The 23,320-nt window shown below is 34.8% G+C and overlaps 1 protein-coding gene across 5 annotated transcripts in view; it reads left to right on the top strand.

Moving 5' to 3' along the window:
- Positions 1-23,320, top strand: part of dscamb (Down syndrome cell adhesion molecule b) — a 317,810-nt gene that overhangs the window by 186,733 nt on the left and 107,757 nt on the right. For all 5 annotated transcript variants that reach the window (XR_015508884.1, XM_087283469.1, XM_087283470.1 and 2 more), the window contains one exon: positions 21,176-21,322. Coding sequence is in view for 3 of the 5 variants with exons in the window: in XM_087283469.1 (XP_087139595.1) it covers positions 21,176-21,322 (147 nt within the window). In the remaining 2 variants the exon portion in view is untranslated. The remainder of the gene's footprint in view (positions 1-21,175; positions 21,323-23,320) is intronic.

The raw sequence follows: 23,320 nt of genomic DNA, 5'->3' as shown, positions 1-23,320 counted from the left end.
CCGCAGCCTAGCAGAATTTAGTTCCAGCCCTGCTTCAATACACTACCTTTAGATTTAGTTAGGTCAGGTGTGTTTAATTAGGGTTAAAGCTTAACTGCACTGTTACCCTTTAGATTATGCAATAAATAACTGCAAAATAGCCAGTGTTTTGCTGTGATGAAAGGAAACAGTATTTTACTGTAAAAGAAGTAGAGTTTGTATAAAATTGTGTAATGCAAAGGACAAATTACAGTAATGTACTTTATGTACACATTACTGTGACAATAAATTGCAAATTACTGTTCAACTATTACTGTCCCATTTACTCTGATACTTTATGTTGCTATTTATAGAGACATGCATTTTAAAGGTAGAAGACAATGATTTAGGCCTCACCACACTCCCACAGGCTGTCTGTCTTATTCTGAACACAAAGGTATTAGAAGAAGTTTTCAGAAAATGCTGGCCCTTTAAGGGAGTCAGGTGTTTGATTTGTTTACTGCTGAGTGCGCTCTATTTTCTGTCCATCAATTCAGATGTAGAGTCTGATATGTTTTAGGCTTTAAATAAGAATCTACAATGAGTAAGTAAAATGTGTTGAAATGTTTTTGAGGGTTTCTAAAATAAGGCTGTGTTTTAAGTTATATTGTTGTTATCTTGAATTGTGTACTTGAAAGCTACATTGTTAGCTAGTTAGCCTCTCCTCGCTTTTAAGTATATTTATTTATTGGATATTGCATATTGCCATAATATAAAGATGCTAACAGTTTATGCACATAAAAACCATTAAATTCCATCACCTCAGTAAGGTAACGTGCACAGAAATCATCACAGGGAATCACAAAAAATATGATACAAATAACTATCCACACACTAAAGCTCCACTGTCAGGTCACAGGTTGTGAGTTTGTTGCTAAGTATTTTTCAGAGCAGTGTTTCCACCTATGAATTTATATTAGAAACAATAGAAAAGCTTGTTGTCATGAGATTTTTAAAGTAGATAATAATTATAACAATAAAAGATTGGATCCTTTGGATTTTCGGTGTTGCCGACTTTGTTTTAGTTTTTTATAATTTTTTAAAACTTTTTATTGAGAATTGACACAGTATGTGCCTGTGTTTGACAAACATGTTTATATATATATATATATATATATATATATATATATATATATATATATATATATATATATATATATATGTGTGTGTGTGTGTTCTTTTCATGTGCTTATTTCTTAATTATTTAAAACTTTAAAAAATATAATAATTATTTTGTGTTTTTTGCTGTTTAGTTTTTTTTTTTTTTGCATGGTCTGCATTGAGGAGAAAGAAACACATTTTACTGCAGCACTTTCTGTGTGTGTGTGTGTGTGTGTGTGTGTGTGTGTGTGTGTGTGTGTGTGCGTTTTTTTTATTTGATATGTGATTGTGATAAATGTTGGCATTTGCTTTAAAAGTATGCTATATACCATGGGGTCAAAATTCAAGTTCCTGAAGAACTGCAGCACAGCAGAGTTAAGTTCACACCCTGCTTCAACATTACCTGTAGATTTCTAACAAGCCTCAATTAGTTTTATCAGGTGTGTTCAATTAGAGTTACAGCTTAAAGTCCCGGTCACACTGCACTTTTTTCCCTGTAGACTTCCATTTATATGCATGTGAATGCTGCAGACCTGGAATGCTAGCTCAAAAATTTTAACTATGGACCAGTCGCTTGCTTTTTCAATCTCTAATTATTTTGTGTAATTTTGTGACCGCAGCCTTACTGTGCAGACCTGTAATATGTAAGACGATATTTATATCTGCTGATTTCTTAATTTTGTTATACATTTTCTGTTGTATATTTGTTTGCTGCCAAAACAATAAAATACATTTGTCTGAATTTTTATGCCTTTTATTTTTAATAATGGTTAAGAATACTAATTAATTTTAGTAACACTATGACATACTATTAATGTGTATGCAGTATAATGCTGTGAGTTGTAACACTACAGTACAGTAATTAACTGTGCACAGTTTCCAGTTAGTTACCACTACTGCTCTATTACAGTAATTAACTGGCAACACTGTTGCCAGCTACTCACTGTAATGATTCGGTTACAGTAAATAACTGGCAACACTGTTGCCAGATACTCACTGTATTGGTTCAGTTACAGTAAATAACTGGCAACACTGTTGCCAGTTACTTACTGTAACCAAACTTTTACAGTGAGTAACTGGCAACAGTGTTGCCAGTATTCAACTGTAAAAAAGCCTGGTAAGGTCTAACAGTGTGGTTATGCACAGTAGTCTAGGAAAGACAAAATGAAGCAATAACTGACAGCGAATCATTAAATTATTAGAATAAAAGATGGACATCTTTGGCGATGTAGTGGCGCAGTATGTAATGCTGTCGCCTCACAGCAAAAACGTCGCTGGGTTCGAACCTTGGCTCAGTTTGCGTTTCTGTGTGGAGTTTGCATGTTCTCCCTGCGTTTGCGTGGGTTTCCTCCGGGTGCTCCGGTTTCCCCCAAAGTCCAAAGACATAAATTGTCCGTAGTGTATGAGTGTGTGTGTCAATGAATGTGTGTGGATGTTTCCCAGAGATGGGTTGCGGCTGGAAGGGCATCCGCTGTGTAAAAACGTGCTGGATAAGTTGGCAGTTCATTCCGCTGTGGCGACCCCAGATTAAAAAAGGGACTAAGCTGATAAGAAAATGAATGAATGAATAATTGGACATCTTGGATATGCATTATTTTTTAAATGTTTTGATGACCCAGAATCAGTCATTCTCTTAAAACAAGAAGTTAATAGGCATGCAATGCAGTTAAAAACTTTTGCCCTGAAAATAGCATGAAACGTTTGTCATCCAAATAGAATCAAGTTCATAAACATCCCTGTTGTTTAAGGTGAACATAAAGTTCTTGGGTAGATCTGGAAATAGCTGAGCTTGAGACAGACAGCAGCTGGCCAGGGAGATGGACAAGCCCTCAGGCAGCAGGTAGTGTTTAACAAGCTCCAGTATAATGAAGCTACTGTACGTGTCATTTGATTACGCTTTCTCTCAACGCAAACACAAATCTTCAGTTTGTCCCTGCTTCTTGGCTTTCCTTTTTTGTTGCAATGCCTTTTATTTACTTTTATGTGCTTTCAGCTCAAACATACAATATTTCCAACATAACTTTTTACTTTATGTAATTTACTTTTTCTATTTTAATTTTTTTATTGGTGTTAAACAAGACAATACATCAAAGTATACAATACAACATAGGAAAAATTACAGATGGTCTTATTTTTCTTATATTCCCACTATCCCCTAAAAATAAAATTAATTAAATATGTGAATTTTAAACAAACATATCCTCTGAAAGAAAAAAATAAATAAATGAATAATAATAAATTAAAAATTGAATAAAAATAAAAAGAAATTCTTAAAAAATAAAATAATAATAATAATAATAATAATAAATGAGCAACTTTATGATAAGAGCAAAAAATAAATAAATAAATAAATAAATAAATAAATAAATAAATAAATAAATAAATAAATAAATAAATAAATAAAATGAAAAGTTCACATTAAGGAGTCAAGATTTCTTCTTTCCAATTATTCACTCTGTATTAGATCTGATATCAGCTGAGCAGGGTAAGCCTTTGATATAGTCTAAAACAGGGTTCCAGGTCTTGTAAAAAGATTTGAGAGATCCTGCAAGTAAACATCTTAATTTCTCAAGTTTCATATAGCTAAAGATTTCTACTTTTTGTAACTTACTTTTACTGAGTTATACGTCATCAGCACATCATTGCTTCTCAAAAAATCTAGCCCTGGGCACATATTTCCAATGAGCCTGGGTTGTCCATTCTCTCCGTCAGGGAAACAGGGTTACATCTGTAACAAATATGTTTCCAAATTCATAGTATTTATCTTTACTATCACCACAATTAAGCAATGTTGATTTAACAAAACAGGACTGCCATTAATGAAGTCACAAACAGGCTGTGGAATGACATCTTCTGCTAATTAACTGATTTGAGATTTGAGCAAATAATGTCATAATACTATAGTTCATTTATTCATTCATTTTCTTGTCGGCTTAGTCCCTTTATTAATCCGCCGTCGCCACAGCGGAATGAACCGCTAACTTATCCAGCAAAGTTTTTACGCAGCGGATGCCCTTCCAGCCGCAACCCATCTCTGGGAAATATAGTTCATTTAAATACAAAGAATAAAAATGCAATTGTTGGTAACAATGGACCTTGTTTGGCTAGCAATGCTTTACACATTATTGTATATTATGTTGAGCGAAGGGTCACCCATGCTCACACAGCAGCTCATTTGGATGTGTGCATGCCAGCGTTATGGGTATGATGACGTTAGCTGTCAGTGTGTCTCTCTAATAATGACGAATGGAACTTATTACATCAGTGTTAATTTCCCCTCCACAGATTGGTCTCAGATGCTGATACTTATCTGGCACTGATCGAATTGTACAAGTGTAATCGCTGAGAACAGACCCTATTAAAATCCGGGGCCTGTGCATCTGATATCAGCTCTTCTGGGAGGTCTGAGTAGTCATCACGCACTCTACCTGCTGACATTTCACTATTGTCAAACTCTCCAAAAAATACTTTTTGCTGCTCTTCAATGTGGCATCTGAAATCATAGGCATGTGTAGGGCACATGTTGGGCTTCCAGAAGTATAAAAAAGAAATTTGTTAATTTTCTCCCTTGGAAATGGATTTTTAACGGCAACTGATAAACATTTTAATACAGAGCTGTTGTCAGCTCTTTGCTGAAAACTTAAAGTACACTGCAAAATTAGCAGTGTTATTACAGCTCTAACAGAGTAAGGGTGCTTTCTCACCTGTGAATCCATTCAATAGGGTATGTGCCGAGCGCTGTTCCCATGCTAATACACTTCCGGTGACCTGTTATTGTGAACTTTTTTCCATTTTATACGGCTCCTTATACAGCATCGATGTTGTAATGTCATAAAAATACATTCAGTTAAATAAACTTTAGCATTTATTTAGTTGCTCAAGCGTAAAATGAGACAAAAAACTGTTTACTTGAACGCATCCGTCAGAATCGGCAGACTAATGCAGAAGCTCCATTGAATATAATGGGGTAAAATAAATGCTCGTATTATAAAGATATGGCGGGGGAAATTTAATTTAATGCAGAGCTTCTTGTACAATCTCAGACCCACTTTAAATCGGATATCACTCAGCTTGTGGAGATCGCTGATTTTTAAAGAAAACAGACCTTAAACGCTTGTTACATTGTTGCTCTTTGCTCTTGGTGCGGTTCGCTTTCACACTGCAAAGTTTCTTAATGGACCAAAAGAGCTAAAACAAGTCACGTGTAAGAGTAAACTCTCCTCACATTGGTCAGTTTCACGGTTTATTTCGCAGAGTCCCACTCAGCTGTCAAGGGGGGTGGTGGTTTGGTGGTGTTTGACAGGGTGCGCGTGACGTGTCTGAAGAGCGAGGAGGGATGCGGTGGGGAGGGGTGAGATGGGTGCACGACGTATTTGAGGATCAGGAGGGAGACACGTGATTTCCGGGAGATTGTCATTCGTTTGCGGGCACCCGGGAGTGTCTGTGCATTTGCGTGAGACTAACGAAGCTTTCGGAAGACTTGGGATGTCTGGAATGACCTCCCGCCCTGCTCATAATTCTCTCTTTATATGGCCGTATGCCATATAACCGTGATATAACCGGGCTCAAATCGTATCGCTTTCTCGATACAATCGATTCGCTCCAGAGTTCGTTTCATTCCACCTCATTCAAGCGATCTCGGAGCGATTGATTTGCCACGGATTGGCGGTTTCACATATGCCAATTGAACCGTGCCAACTGGGCAAACGAGACAGGTTCAGAAACAAAAGTCTAGGTGTGAAAGCACTCTTAAAATCAACTCTAAATAAGTGATTATAGTGTCCCAGTATATTCAAAGTTAAAATAACACTCTTAAGAGAGTGACTTGAACAACACTATGGGTTCTATTTTAATAATCTGGGCACAAGGTTTTAAGTGCATAGTGCAAAAACACCATGGCGTGTCCAAATCCACTGTTTTAAGGATGGAAAAATCCACTCTGCGCCGCGGCGCATGGTCTAATGTTGTGTTCACATCAGATGCGGAAGAAGTGTCAAGCACGAGCACGAATGATGCGAATTCCACAAATGGGGCGTATATACGCGCCCGCGAATTGAGCATTTTGCGCATTTGACGTGCTTAACATGCGTTTCGCACAAATCGCTCGAGTTCAAAAATCTGAACTTAAGCAGACACTCGCGCCGCGTTAACCAATCAGGAGCTTGCTCTTGCGGGGGCGTGACTGTCAGGTAGGGCCAGTTCGTCAAACTAGGCTCGGCTCAGTCAGAAGCACTGCTGAAAGCCTCCATCATCCAGGTTAAGTTTCTGGAGGAGTTTATGAGCTCACAGAGCTAGATGCACCTCTGAAAGCATCTAGTGTACTCAGACGCAGCCCTAAATGTATCGACGCTGTTTTTCAGCCTTCATAAAGCACATAAACACTGTTACTTTCTCAATAAAATCCATGTTAGCTATTTAGCAACGTAGCTAGAGTCACCAGGCAGACAGAAGCCCTGCCCATCACGCCAATCCACGTCTGTTTTGAAGTGAATTTGCCACGCGAATGAAGCAGGGTTTGACGTGCAAATCAAGCGAGTATGTTCACACAGTTATTTATGCACAAATAGCGTCTTTTAATGAGTTATGGGTGTGTTTTGAGAATAAACCAGAGTGTAATCTCCCATTTCTTTTAAGAGTCAGTATAGTCAGTAGAAAAGGCATGGAAGCAGTGTTTTTTATATTTATATGGAAAATAATATTTTTTGTAATACTTTAATCCTCAAACTCTTTTTTATTTGTAAAGATATTTGTGTATTGCTGCACATTTTGTGTGTATTTAGCAATGTGTAAGCGTTTAATGTGGATAAATAAAGCCCTCTGCGCTGGACTTTAGACCTGCTTTCAGCTGGTCTATTGCACAGTCAATTTTAGTTCCTTAAAATAGCAATGCGCCAACAACTTAAAGAGCCCATATTATACATGAAATAAGGTCATATCTTGGTTGTAAGGGTCTCCAACAACAGTCTAATATGCATGCAAGGTCAAAAAACACTTTCATGGTCTTATAATCTGCATTTATTTTTATCTAATTATCCCAGCGACTCCTGTATGAATCGTCCAGTGATTCATTTGTTCCCAAACCCCTCCTTAGCGCGAAGCTAATCTGCGCTGATTGGGCCGATGACAGTCTGTCGCGATTGGTCGACTGCCTTCAGTCAGAGAGGGAAATGGCCAATAGCTAATCAGCAATTTAAAAAGTAATCACAGTTCATACACGCTCGATAGTGTAGGCGTGGACTTTAGCTGCCACACTATGGCGAGTGGATAGTGCCACGGATAACCGAACGAAGGAGACAGTCGTGTACTCGCCATACCACACACACACAAAAACACACACACACCTCCGGATGACAACGCTCCCGCTTCAGCCCGCACCCGCCAGGTTTTAGCCTGAGAACCCGCTCCGTTTTCTGCCCGCCGCGCCCGGTCCCGATAGAGCGGAGAACACAACCAAATATCACCCAGTATACAGTCCAGACAGCCAAGCTGTCTGTATAAAAACACACACACAGCACAAAGTACACAAAGCTCGTTCGTTCGTTCGCTCTCTCTCGCTCTCTCTCTCTCTCTCTCTCTCTCCCTCTCTCTCCCCGTGCCAGATTTCTGCGGCGCGGGAATACATTTCCGAATAAATCGCGGGAGCAGAACTCTAGCACGGAGCTCCATAAACAAACAGCACGCGTCGCGTTTTTAACGTGACTTTGCACGCGATAAGATAATATATCCAGTTAACCTGATACAGTACACGCGGTTACAAGTAACAAATCACAACTAAATACATTTGCAAGCTAGAGTCAACGAGGCAACTTTAACCGCACGTACTTACACTTGAGAAATGTAGGAAGAAACCCATCCTGACGTCCATCAGTTACTCTTTACTGATCCTTCCTTTAACAAACTCAGATGAAGTATTCTTTGTAGCATGTAGCTTCCAGAAGTTTCCAACTGCTTGGTTATAATGCTGATGTTTCATCTTTGGGTAGAGACTCAATATATCCATCTGCAGTGTGACTTCAATCGACCGGCATGTTTGTGTGCGTGTGTTTGTGGGTGTGCGTGTGTTTGTGGGTGTGTGTGTGTGTGTGTGTGTCTGGGTTACTGCGTCAGAGGGCGGGGCCTCAGGTTTGAAATCTCCCGGGTTTGCGCGTGCACGTGAAAAACTTTGTTTCGTTCGTACGTCATGGCGAAACACCTAATGAGTCGGTATCAAGGCGACTCGTTTGAAGCACTATGATTCGACTCTTTTATAGATGAATCAACAGTTTTAAACACTGTATTCTTACAGATTTAAGCCTTAGCTGGATACTTCACTTCACTTAGAGCTGTGTTACACACTACATGGAGGGGAATTTTCAAAAACCCATAATATGGGCTCTTTAACACACCTCTTTTCTAGACCGGAACAGCCATGACTCCACAAAGCAGCACAAATGGATTTGCTATTTTAACAACGTGGCGCAAAACTGGAAAATTAGGGTTGCGCTGGTCGGAAAATGGCAATATGTAGCCGCAAACACGTCTTGCACCTTATTGCGCTAGTTGTATGACAGGGCCCTAAAATGAGTTATATTTACACTGGAATAGTTGCCAGTTCATTCCGCCAGAAATTTGAAATCTGAAGCCTCTGGTGAATTCGGGAAAACAAAAAATACAAAAAAACGTAGCTCCTGGGCCGTATTTGGTGCTCTCCATAAATGTATATAACGGTACATTTTCAGAATGAGTCTGGGATGAATTCAAGTGTTTCCCAATAGTAAAAAAAAAATCAAATAGACAGATTACACAATTGTCATGTGTGGTCATTCATTTCTGTCTATTTGATGACTAGTCTATGTATTAAATTTTATACAGACTCCCCAAATTTAGCCTTGTTTTAGCCAATAAGTCTTTTAGGCAAGGCCAGGCAAGGGTTTATTTATAAAGCACATTCCATACACAGTGGCAATTCAAAGTGCTTTACATAAACAAGAATAAAAGAAACAAGTAAAATAAAAAAAAAAAATAATTAAAAAAAAGTAAAAAAAAAAAAAAAAAAACAGGGAAATTGTGATATAAAAGAATGAAGAAGCAGAGAAAAACATAATAGTGCAAAAAAGTTAGATGTCTATTAGATGTCTATGATGTCTTGCTGGGTATCAACATTCCCAATTAAAACGTGTCTAATTAGCATTGGTTGTCTATGTTTATTAGTTGTTTAATACAACATACAAACCATATTCCAACTGAGTTTTATTTTATCCAACATGTTGTGCGCATTTCAGATGCCAAATCTATATTCCATATTAAGTAGAATTCATTCAGAAAGATCTTAGCTTTGAACGGCCTTTTGTACGTCTAATTTAAATAAAGCAACACCTCCAAGAAATGCACGAATCTGACATGAAAGCAAGTATCTGGAGTCAGCACTGGTTATTTGTGGGATCCAGCAAAAAAAAGGTTTTCTTTTTAGCGTATGCTATCTTGCGCTAAATGCCAGCGCTTAGCACAGCAGAATATCCTCTTGTCTCTTAACGCATTGGAGAGGACCCGCTTCACTAATTGAACTCATTTGATATAAATGTGTTAATTGCTCTAGTTGAGCAAGCGCTGTAATTGGGTCATGATTGCTCTTGCTCTCCTCTTCAGCATGCACACTTCCGCTAATAATATCAATGGAACTATCATGAGAGCTGCGCTACTGAACGCAGATTTCTTTTTTTTTTTCATCAAACAGTCATGAATTTACTGTAAAAAATGTCTGTGATTTCAATGGTGAAACACTACATGAACGAATACTGTAATAAATGCATTCATTAAAAGTAACTACAACCTTATTGTAAAGTGTTTCCTATTCATGTTCTAAGAATGTTTGTCTATCAACATTTTGAGAACATTTATTAAAAACAACATCTTAACAATGTTATGAGAAGGTTGTTCTGAAAAAAATTTTCTATCAAGATTACAAGAATGTTACCAAAGCATATTTATTTCCCCATTAAGTTATATACATTTTTTTGGAATGTTTTAGAACAGTTTATGTATTAACATTATGTTTGTGGAATAATATCATTGCTGTTTTCAAACCGGTTCATGTCGCCTTATGATATATTTTATTAGGACATTCCATCCACATAGGTCACACGTTACAGTAGGTTTCATTAGTTCATGTATTTACTAACATAAACTAAAAATAAACAATTATTGTACAGCATTTATTAATGGATTATTATCATCCAAATTTGTTAACATTAGTTACTGCACCGTGAGTTAACATGAACTAACATTAAACAGCTGTAATTTCACTAACTAACATGAACAAATACAGTAATAAATGCATTAGCTAACAGTAACTAATACAACCTTATTTTAAAGTGTTTCCTATTCTAAGGGTGTTTTTTTAATCAGTATTACAAGAATGTTTCCAAAACATATATTTATTCCCTATTAAGTTATATAAAAGTTTTAGAAAGTCTTTAGAACAGTTTTTTTTTTTTTTTTAGTTTATGTATTAACAACACAATCTCACGGCAATTCGTAACTTTTTCATTTAGTGGCTAATTTGTACGATCTAATTTGTACATTTTAGTACGATTTGCTCATACCCCAATGACGGTTATGTTTAGGGGTGGGGTTAGGTGCCACGCCTCCTTTTTAAAATCATACAATTTCATATGACTGAAATCGTACGAATTCGTACGAATAATCCACTAAACTGGCAAAACGTAAAATACTTACGTTTTCTCATGAGATCAGGCTGGTATTAACATTATTTTTGTCGTATAAAGTCATTGCTGTTTTTATACTGTTTCAGTCTCATGTTATATGTTCTCAGAACATTATTTAAAATGTTGTTAGCACATTTAATCCACATATTAACAGGTCACACGTTACTGTAGGTTTCATTAGTCCATATATTTACTAACATGAACTAAATATGAGCAGGACTTATTTATTAACGCACGATTAACATCCAAATTTGTTAACATTTGTAAATGCATCGTGAGTTAACATGAACTAACAATGAACAGCTGTAACTTCACTAACTAACATGAACAAATACAGTAATAAATGCATTAGCTAACAGTAATACAACCTTATTTTAAAGTGTTACCTATTCTAAGAGTGTTTTTTTTATTATTAATATTACAAGAATGTTTGCAAAACATATTTATTCCCTATTAAGTTATATAAAAGTTTTGGAATGTTTTTAGAACAGTTTTTTTTTTTTTTTTTTTTTGTATATGTATTAACAACAAAATCTCACGGCAATTCGTAACTTTTTCATTTAGTGGCTAATTTGTACAAATTCGTACGATCTAATTCGTACATTTTAGTACGATTTGCTCATCCCCCAATGATGGCTGTGTTTAGGGGTGGGGTTAGGTGCCACGCCTCCTTTTTAAAATCGTACAATTTCGTACGACTGAACTCGACTGAATTAACCACTAAACTGGCAAAACGTAAAATACTTAAGTTTTCCCATGAGATCAGGCTGGTATTAACATTCTTTTTGTCGTATAAAGTCATTGCTGTTTTTATACTGCTTCAGTCTCATGTTTTTAAAATGTTTAAAATGTTGTTAGCACATTTCATCCACATATTAACAGGTCACACGTTACAGTAGGTTTCATTAGTTCATATATTTACTAACATGAACTAAATATGAGCAGTACCTGTACATAATTTATTAACGCATTATTAACATTCAAATTTGTTAACATTAGTAAATGCATCGTGAGTTAACATGAACTAACAATGAACAACTGTATTTTAATTAACTAACATGAACAAATACAGTAATAAATGCATTAGCTAACAGTAACTAATACAACCTTATTGTAAAGTGTTACCACTAATGTTAACAAATTTGGATGTTAATAATGCATTAATAAATTATGTACAAGTATTGTTCATATTTACTTCATGTTAGTAAATATATGAACTGATGAAACCTCATTGTGAAGTGTAATCCATTAATATGTGGATGGAATGTTCTAATAACATTTTGAATAATGTTATGAGAACATACACAGTTAAAGTCAGAAATATTAGCCCCTGTTTGAATTTTTTTCTTTTATAAATAATTCTTAAATAATATTTAACAGAGCAAGGGAATTTTCTCAGTCTGTCAGATAATATTTGTTCTTCTGGAGAAAGTCTTATTTGTTTTATTTAGGCCAGAATTTTATTTTTTAAAATATTTTAAGTTCAACATTATTAGCCCCTTTAAGCTTTATATTTTTTTTTTATAGTCTACAGAACAAACCATCATTATACAATAACTTGGCTAATTAACCTAGTTAAGCCTTTAAACATCACTTTAAGCCGCATAGAAGTGTCTTGAAAAATATTTAGTAAAATATTATTTAGTGTCATCATGGCAAAGCTAAAAGAAATCAGTTATTAGAAATGAGTTATTAAAACTATTATGTTAAGAAATATGTAGAAACAAATCTTCTCTCCATTAAATAGAAATTGGGGAAAAATATAAAGAGGGGAACTTCAACAGACTTAAACAGTACCTCAAAATAATGTTAATCTAAAAAAAAAGAACTAATATTATATGACTTAACAGGAATATCTTTATATATTAGAAATGATAGCTGGGAATTACAAAACCAATCAACAATTGAAATTTCACATATAAAACGAAAGCTTTCTGCAAATATTTGTTGCTTTTATTTTCCAGTTTGCCCATTCTTTGTCTTTCATTGTTTTTTTTTTGTCTTTGCTCTTTTTCCAGCTCCCCTCTCCAATTCTAAACATGAATAATTCATTTGCAGCGCAGCCCCAGCAGTGCACCAAGACACAACACAATAACCTTTTTCCACTTCAAAACCATCTCCCAAATTTGTCAAAAATGACACTGAAAAATACCCAAGATGTTACGAACTAAACTCATGAAGTAAAAAAAAAAAAAGAGTGAAACCTGGTCTCTCAATTTCAACCAGTGCGTTTCAGTCTGCATTCTGTAGCTCCACTGTGTTTGGGTTGCATTTATGCTCTCGTGTCATTCAAGCAAACAGACAGCATCTCATATTTCCTCCATAAATTATTGAATTTTGTTGCAAACCATGCAAAAAAAAAAAAAAAAAAATGACCGGCAGCCACAGAAATGATTCATCTATATTTCAGAAGGATAAATACATTGTGCATGATGTGCCGTATGAAATAATCATGCATGTGGAGCGAGGCTGATACTGCATTCTGTGTGTGTGTGTGTGTGTGTGTGTGTGTGATTCACTGTGGATGCTGGGTCAGTCAACGTGAAAATAAATCTGCTTTCTTAATTCAGGTCAAATGGGTCACATTTTAGTTTAGGTACCAATTCTCAATGTTAGCGAGTGGCTTACCACCTGCCTTTTCTTTTATTTATTTATTTATTTATTTATTTATTTATTTATTTATTTATTTATTTATTTATTTATTTATTTATTTATTTATTTATTTATTTATTAATTTATTAATTAATTTATTTATTTATTGTTTGTTTGTTTGTTTGTTTGTTTGTTTGTTTGTTTGTTTGTTTATTTATTTATTTATTTATTTATTTATGTGCTGTATGTATGTATAGATGTATGTATGTATGTATGTATGTATGTATGTATGTATGTATGTATGTATGTATGTATGTATGTATGTATGTATGATTGTATTTATTTATTTATTTATTTATTTATTTATTTGTTTGACATGGACATCACAATTACAATGGACAGCCAAATGCGTTTGTTTAAGTGTTTTAGCAAACTTGCTAATTCTCAACACCTGTCCACAGGAAGCTTAGAAACTGACAAAATGGAAATATAATAAAAACATGCACAATAATTATTTACATAAAATTACTGCAGGCAAAAGCAAAGGGGACATGATCCAACCAACTAACAGTAGACTATTTGTGCAAACACTGCTGTTTTGTTTTTAACCACTTTTTAAGAGCACTACAAAAAATATTTACATTACTTTTTTTTTTTTTTAGATTTTAAGCTAACCGGTAAATCATTCCACAGTTTGGCTCCCTTTACAGAGAAGACAGATTGACCAAACGAGGTCTTACACTTTGGAACTAGACAGTCACCATTAGCAGTTGCCCTTGTAACTCTGTGGGAGGTTTTGATGCCGATTGATTAGCTCAGAAAACAGGATTGGAACATGATTATTTAAACATTTAAAAACCAATTTAAGATAACTCAATTGATAATCGAAACTAAACAGGTTATGTTTATATAAAACATCACAATGATGCCATCGCATAGGCTTTAAGTCTGTAATTTTAACTGCTTTTTTATATATTGAGTCTATAGGCTTCAATGTTGTTAAAGAGGCTTGTGACCAAGATGTAATGCAATACGTCAGTTGAGAGAATATCATTGTGTGCATGTATAATTTTGCAGCGTGATATTTTAAAAACCTTCTAATAAAACGAAAACAATTTAGACTTGGCTTAACTTTCTTGCTCATATTTTTAACATGACTATCAAATTTTAAATGAATGTCTAAAGATATTTAAATTCATTCACTTCTTTAATTACTTTATTTTTTTTTGTCAGCACCTCAAATGTATCCCGTACAGGCCTATTTCTTATAGAAAAACACATAGAAATGGTTTTCTTGACATACAACGTTAAATGAGACAGTTCAAGCCATCTTGAAATGAGTTGTAAAGCCTGGGTCATTTCGATATTGGCTGTTTGTTATAATAATATAATATATAATGAGCTGAAACAACACAATTCTGAAGATTTTTTGAGGAAACTTAATTGATTTATTTATGTTCAATCTACTTAACCACTTACGGTACCGGGTCCGTGATGTCATCGACTTTCGCTTTCAGATTTAAAGGGCTATCGTTGCACCAGACCCCCGTAAGTGGTGTCGTTTAAAAGTGTAGAATCTATATTTTATGCACATATGCATCACTTTGTTTTTTATTCTACTGCATAAAAGTTATTTACACTTAAATACACAGTATTTTAGAGACCCGAGCTAGGTATTTTACATTGGTTCATTTTCATATTTTTTTATATGACATATGTACAAGTCATAGCTCAAATGAAAGCTCTTGCCGGTGCTCATACAGTTCTAGCATTCTTTTTACTGAATTATATTCATATGTCAAACAGTTGTTGAATGAATTGTGATGTGTCCATGGCGCAGAAATGTAAACAATTCATTTATGATCAATAAGCAGCCCCAGATAGCACAGACAGCTGTCATCTCTTACCTTATGCTGTGCCCTTCAGGGCCATTCTCCTCTGATTTTGAGGTGATGTGCATAAGTAATCCTTTTATATGTCTGATGTGGTCCAAACACAGTGAATTATGTTTGATCAAACAAAAGAATAGTGAAATATGTAAACAATGATCAGTCCCTGTGGCTTGTACAGCACCTCTCATCAGTTGGAATGCAATAACTTTTGCATAGATTATGGTGGAGACATTTTTCTTTTTGCCTATGATTACAGACATGTGCAGGAACCACCAAAATTAATTACAGCACGCTAGACCACACAGAACCTAAAAGGTACACTTTCAAATTTGAGTTTATAAAAAAAAAAATACAAAAAGCGCCTCTTTTTTTAGGTATTTATTATAACACAGACAACATATACAGTTATTTTAAACACTTTCAATAGTGTTTTAAGAAAATTCAAAGGGTTTTCTTTAAAATGATACCAAATTTTTGCATTTACACCTCTGCATGTGGATTTGGGAAGCTTTTAAATTTGGGTAGGCAAAATCCAGGAAATCCCCAAATAGCAGCAGAGTTTAAGTGGTTAAAAAACTAAAATACATTATTTTAATGGATTTGTGTTGAGACAACACGAATGAATTGTGTGTAGCCCTGCATTGGAGTGACAATTGCATCTTAAAATAAAGTGTGATTGTAAAATTTGATTTAATCCAAATGCAAATTGACTTGCTGTTTCTGTTTCAGTATATCGAAATGACAATACAAGAGCCTTCAAAATCAATAGTAACTTCATAGCAATGTGGATCTGGACCTGTGCAAGTCTTTGCCGGGAGAACTTGTGCTCCCACAATGCAACTGTTCCAACTCAGTGGGGTGCTGGAGTTAAGAAAGCAGCGCATGTCTCCTTCAAAGGCTGATAATATGAATTCAGAGGCCATCATCTTTGGACTGACAACAGGAGATTTCAGTTGCATGCTGGGAGAGTGGGTTGAAAGCGGGAGCATTGAAATTCATTTCAAATCCGGTGGATTACTACACACTTCTGTGGGCTATACTTCAAAAGCGAGCGAGGATGCATTTCAGACAAACCCAAATACCTAATGAGCCACGACAATCACTTTCGTTTTAAACACACAAGCAATCATTTTGTTTATTGTGATTGATTAAACAGTAAACAATATTTGATTTGGTATTTTTCAAGACACTTCTATACAGCTTAAAGTGACATTTAAAGGCTGAACTAGGTTAATTAGGTTAACAAAGCATGTTTGGGTAATTAGGCAAGTTGTTATATGACGATGGTTTGTTCTGTAGACTATCGAAGGTAAATTTAGCTTAAAGGGGCTAAGAACTTTGACCTTAAAGTTGTGTTTAAAAAAATTAAAACTGCTTTAATTGTAGCCAAAATAAAACAAGTAAGACTTTCTCCAGAAGTCAAAAGTTTATCAGACATACTGTGAAAATGTCTTTGCTCCGTTAAACATCATTTTGGAAAATTTAAAAAATAAAATAAAATTTTATTTTATTATATAAAATAATTCTGACTTCAACTGTATGTCCCCTGTTTACCAATCTTTTGTAAGTAAATGTTCACCCGACACTTATTTTTAAGCTCCACAATGTGTCCCAGGATGTTTTTGTGTTTGCTGGTGGCTGGAGGGTGTGGCGAAGGGGTTGAAAAAATCCAAGTCCAGGGTTAACCATGAACCCTGACCTTAATCATCCCTGATTAGTGCTCTCATCCCCCGAGGAACAGGCAGTCTGGATCCTGGATTTAACATTGATTAGCTGGGAACATGTTGTTCAGCCTTCTGTCACCCACGTGGAGCATCGGCAGACATTGGAGTTAAATATGTTTACAGTCGGTCAGCTGGTCAGCTATTTTTGTGTGTTTGTTTGTTTCTATATTATCCTCTAACATACTACAGTTCTGATTCTTGAGTGATGATTATTAGATTACCATTGACATTTGCATTAATCGAACATACAGTTGAAGTTGGCCATTATACACATGATTCGCCTTCCTGTGATTTTTCTTTTTCAAATATTTCCCAATAAGGTGTTTAACAGAGAAAGGAATTTTCACATTATTTCCTATAATGTTTTTTTTTCTCTGGAGAAAGGTTTATTCGTTTTATTTTGGCTAGAACTTTAATTTTTGTTTCATTTTAGTTTTAGTTTTTAATAGTTTAAATGGTTCAAAAACACTTTCAAGGTCAATATTATTAGTACCCTTAAGCAATATATATATATATATATATATATATATATGTATGTATGTATGTATGTATGTATATATATATATATATATATATATATATATATATATATATATATATATATATATATATATATATATATATATATATATATATATGCACAGTTGAAGTCAAAATTATTAGCCCCCCTGAATTATTAGCGCCCCTGTTTATTTTTTTCCCCAATTTCTTTTCAATGGAGGCAAGATTGTTTCAGCACATTTCTAATCATAATAGTTTTAAAAACCTATTTCTAATAACTGATTTATTTTATCTCTGACATGATGACAGTAAATAATATTTTACTTGATATTTTTCAAGACACTTCTATACAGCTTAAAGTGACATTTAAAGGCTTAACTAGGTTAATTGGGTTAACTAGGCAGGTTAGGGTAATTAGGCAAGTTATTCTATAACAATGGATTGTTCTGTAGACTATCAAAAAAAATTTTTGCTCTAAAGGGCTAATAATTTTGTCCCAAAAATGTTTTTTAAAAAATTAAAAACTGCTTATATTCTTGCCGAAATAAAACAAATAAGACTTTTTCCAAAAGATAAAGATATTATCAGACATACTGTGAAAATTTCCTTGCTCTGTTAAACATCATTTGGGAAATATAAAAAAAGAAAAAAAAATCAAAAGCGGGCTAATATTTCTGACTTCAACAACTGTGTATATATATATATACAAACACACACACACACACACACACACACACACACGCACACACACACACACACACACACACACACACACACACACACATATATATATATATAAAAAAAAAATACTAATACTTCCCTTCTTAGACTTTACAGACCTGAAACTTGCCTATAGCACTTATTCATTGTTGCTCTTGGTTGTGTAAATTGCTTCCTTGTCCTCATTTGTAAGTCGCTTTGGATAAAAGTGTCTGCTAAATGACTAAATGTAAATGTAAATATATATATATATATATATATATATATATATATATATATATATATATATATATATATATATATATATATATATATATATATATATATATTTCAGAAGGTAAATCAAAGTTAAATTACAGAAATTTACTGTAAAATAACAGAGGTTGAATTACAGAAATTTATCAGAAATGTATATTTAAGTAAATCTTTATAATTTAATGTCTGTTCTTTTACAGTAAATTTCTGGAATTTAATGCCTGTTATTTTAACATTTTTTAATAAAATAAATAATAATAAACCGTAAAAATACAGATTTTTTACAGTGATAAACATTTTCTTATTGTATACAGCTCAAACCACTGATATACAATGACTTGCCTAGTTAACCTAATTAACCTAGTTAAATGTCACTTCAAGCTGAATACTAGTATCTTGAAAAATATCTAGTAAAATATTATGTATTTTATGTATTTTATTGTCATCATGAAAAATGTTATAGTAAATGAGTAATAGTAAATGTTTAAAAATGTGTTGGGAAAAAAAATCTTTCCATTAAACAGATGTTTATACAGGGGGCTAATAATTCGGGAGAGACTTCAACTGTAGTTCATAACATCTGAAAGTAAGGTCATATTTGAAAATAAACATCAAAAATGATCATGTGTCTAAAAATTACAGAGATGGTGTTATAGATGGTATTATCTTGGTGCTTTGACAAATGACACAGTTACCTACACTTATATTCTATGACCGTAATAAAATGCAGTAGCATTATACTGTTTATTCAATTAGATAATTGTATACAAAACTGTATAAGCCAATCTCTGCTTCTGTTGAACAGAGAAAATCTTTTTTTTTTTTTTTTGCTTAATATTTTCATTGCAAAAACTGACAAAACATTATATGTTGTCCAAAATAATACACAATATAAACCTATAAAAATGTACACACAATATTATATAGGCATATTATACACACAGGCAAGTCTGAATGACCAAAATCCACAGTTAAATTAAAATCTGAAAGCTGCTATGACAAATACAGTAGCATCTGTAGTAGTCTATGTGAACTATATGTTGAAGTCAGAATTATTAGCCCCCTTTTAAATTTTTTTGGTCTTTTTTTTTAATATTTCCCATATGAGCAAGCATATTTTCACAGTATGTCTGATAATATTTTTTCTTCTGGAGAAAGTCTTATTTGTTTTATTTTGGCTAGAATAAAATCTGTTTCTTATTTTTTGAAAACCATTTTAAGGTCAAAATTATTAGCCCCTTTAAGCAATTTTATTTATATTGTCAATGAACAAACCATCATTATAAAATAACTTGGCTAATTACCCTAACCTGCCCAGTTAATCTAATTAACCTAGTTTAGCCTTTAAATGTCACTTTAAGCTGTATAGAAGTGTCTTGAAAAATATCTGTCAACATGGCAAAGATCCGTTTTAATTTATTAGTTAATAAATCAGTTATTAGAAATGAGTTGTTAAAACTATTATGATTAGAAATGTGTTGAAAAAAAATAGATATATAATATCATTTTTCTTTGTTTCTTTTTCTTTTTGCAGTTTTGGTTTTCAGTGAAAAGATTTTCAAAAACAATGTGTGTATTCATGCAAATTGCTTGACATTTAATACACCCAACACTTTGTGTGGTGGTGTCAAAGAGATGTGCGGTCATGTAAATGTGTAGTCATGGAAATTCTGCCGAACCTGATAGTGCTGCAATACAGCAACAATTCTATTCTATTCTATTCTATTCTATTCTATTCTATTCTATTCTATTCTATTCTATATACCAGATCCAAACGTTGTCTCTGAGTTTGAAAGGGTGTAAGCTTTCACATATAAAATCATAATCATTTCGTACTGAAACAGGGCCCACTTACAAAACACACCATGAAATAGCTGTGAAATGATGCCATCCTCAAATTCCAAAAACACAGCTCAGCTAATCTAAGAATTCTGCTTGAATTTCCCTTTTTTTTCTCTCTCCATTCTAATTTTAACCTTTTCAAGACAACAGCGCGCAGATGCATTTCCCAGTTTTCCATTTGCACTGCTGGTAGCAGGTCTCAGACGACTGCATGTAAACTAGGAGCTATAACCCCCTCTAGGGTATCAAATCCTGGACTCTCATTTCTAACTAGGTCAATGCTTGCTATAGCTGCAGACTCTCTATTTCTCCTTTTCTGTCTGTCTCTCTCTCTCTCTTTTCAACCTCTGTGCACCACAAGATCCATTTCTCATCTCGTATGCATCAACATCACAGTAATTTGTGTCCATTTATACAGTCATTTGACTGTAAGCAATATTATCCTGAAAATAAATGAATGAGATTTCAAGAACTAACCATCATAATTGTGCCGTTTCCCTGGCTGTGTCGGTGTGAACTGTAAGAATGGCTGCAGTTGTTGAAGGCTTTTTTTTTTTTCTGTTTCGAGCTCTGGGCGACTGACTGAGTGATTGGCTCAGTTGCAAAACAGTCACGTCCAATAGTTCAATACTCCGCTCCCTCAGGTCTGCCAGCGCTGGCTTCAAAGAGACATCACGTGCGGATTCTTTTATCTTATGAAGGCAATAAATGTTTTACATACATTTGCTTTTGATGGAATATAGAGTCAAATAACAACGCAGAATGTTTTATGCCTTTAATTGGGGTTAGCGAATCTAAGCACGATACCATGTTGTTTTCTTTTCAGGATCAAGATATCTTATTACATCCACGGGGGCCTTGTATATTCTGGATGTGCAGTCGGAGGATGCGGTGAATATTTATCGCTGTACCACGCGGCACCGATACACAGGGGAGACCAGACAGAGTAACAGTGCCCGACTGCTTTTATCAGGTGAGCGGCCTTTGTGTTGGTGTCACTTCTCATAAACCTTCTGATTTCAATGATAAAAACAGTAAAAATGGTACAGTAAAAATCTGTAATCTGGTTCACAGTAAGACCCAATCCCAATTCTATTTCATACTCCTTTCCATTGGCCCTTGAAACAGAGTAAAAAAGGATTTATAAACATATACTACGCACCCTAATGTCTTTATGTCGTCAGTGTATCTGTCTGCAGACTGTAAGACAGGGGCGTAAGATCAAGGGGCGTAACTTGTAGTTATCGAGATCCCATTGAATCATGCGAGATGTCACAACGAGATGCTGTTGGCAAGATGGCAGAAATACTTACCAGAGAACATTTTCATCAAATGTTTTCATGGGCTTTCTCCAAAATTTGCCACAACCAATCCAATTAATATATAATTATAATCATTCATTTAGCAACGCCACTCACTGACTTCTTTGTCTGTTTTGTCATGACAGTTAGCCTGCTCAGGGTCACCCTCTGTGGTTACAAGTAACAACACAATGTCGAGCACGTCAAGTATGAAAGCCTCCACAACTCACGGCTGTTCGTTGATAACTGTAATAGTTGGGTTTAGATTTGGGGAAGGTGTAGATGTTAATAACTGTGATTGTTGGGTTTAGGGTTGGGGTAAGTGTGGACGATAATAACTGTGATGGTTGGGTTTAGGTTTGGGGAAGGTCTAGACGTTATTAACTGTGATGGTTGGGTTTAGGTTTGGGGAAGGTGTAGACATTAATAACTGTGATGGTTGGGTTTAGATTTGGGTTTGGTGTAGACGTTAATAACTGTGATGGTTGGGTTTAGGTTTGGGGAAGGTCTAGACGTTATTAACTGGGATGGTTGGGTTTAGGTTTGGGGAAGGTGTAGACATTAATAACTGTGATGGTTGGGTTTAGATTTGGGTTTGGTGTAGACGTTAATAACTGTGATGGTTGGGTTTAGGTTTGGGGAAGGTCTAGACGTTAATAACTGTGATGGTTTTGTTTAGAGTTGTGGTAGGTATTGACGTTAATAACTGTGATGGTTGGGTTTAGCTTTGGGGACGGTGTAGACGTTTATATTGATGATGGTTAAGTTTAAGTTTGGGTTTGGTGTAGACGTTAATAACTGTGATGGTTAGGTTTAGGTTTGGGTTTGGTGTAGACGTTAATAACTGTGATGGTTGGGTTTAGAGTTGGGGAAGGTGTAGACGTTAATAACTGTGATGGTTGGATTTAGGTTTGGATTTGGTGTAGACGTTAATAACTGTGATGGTTGGATTTAGGTTTGGGTTTGGTGTAGACGTTAATAACTGTGATGGTTGGGTTTCGGTTTGGAAAAGGTGTAGACGTTAATAGCGATCATGCTTTGGTTTAGGTTTGGGTTTGTGTAGACATTAATCACTGTGATGGTTGGGTTTAGGTTTGGGGAAGGTGTAAACATTAATAGTGATGATAGTTAGGTTTAGGTTTGGGCTTGGTGTAGACGTTAATAACTGTGATGGTTGGGTTTAGGTTTGGGGAAGGTGTAGACATTAATAACTGTGATGGTTAGGTTTAGGTTTGGGTTTGTTGTAGACGTTAATAACTGTAATGGTTGGATTTAGGTTTGGGTTTGGTGTAGACATTAATAACTGTGATGGTTGGATTTAGGTTTGGGTTTGGTGTAGACATTAATAACTGTGATGGTTGGGTTTAGGTGTGGAGTATTCGTAAACGTTAATAATTATGATAAGTGGGTTAAGGTTCGGGGTTGGTGTAGACATTAATAACTTTGATGGTTGGCTTTAAGTTAGGGGAAGGTGTAGACGTTAATAACTGTGATGGTTGGGTTTAGGTGTGGAGTAGGGGTAGACGTTCATAGCGATTATGCTTGGGTTTAGGTTTGGATTTGGTGTAGACGTTAATAACTGTGATGGTTGGGTTTAGGGTTGGGGAAGGTGTAGACGTTAATAACTGTGATGGTTTGGGTTTGGTGTAGACGTTAATAACTGTGATGGT

The sequence above is a fragment of the Danio rerio genome, chromosome 15, assembly GCF_052040795.2.
Source record: "Danio rerio strain M-AB ecotype USA chromosome 15, GRCz13ab, whole genome shotgun sequence".
Lineage (NCBI taxonomy): Eukaryota > Metazoa > Chordata > Actinopteri > Cypriniformes > Danionidae > Danio > Danio rerio.
Note: the sequence above shows the minus strand (reverse complement) of the source record. Positions and strands in the feature narration are given on the sequence as shown.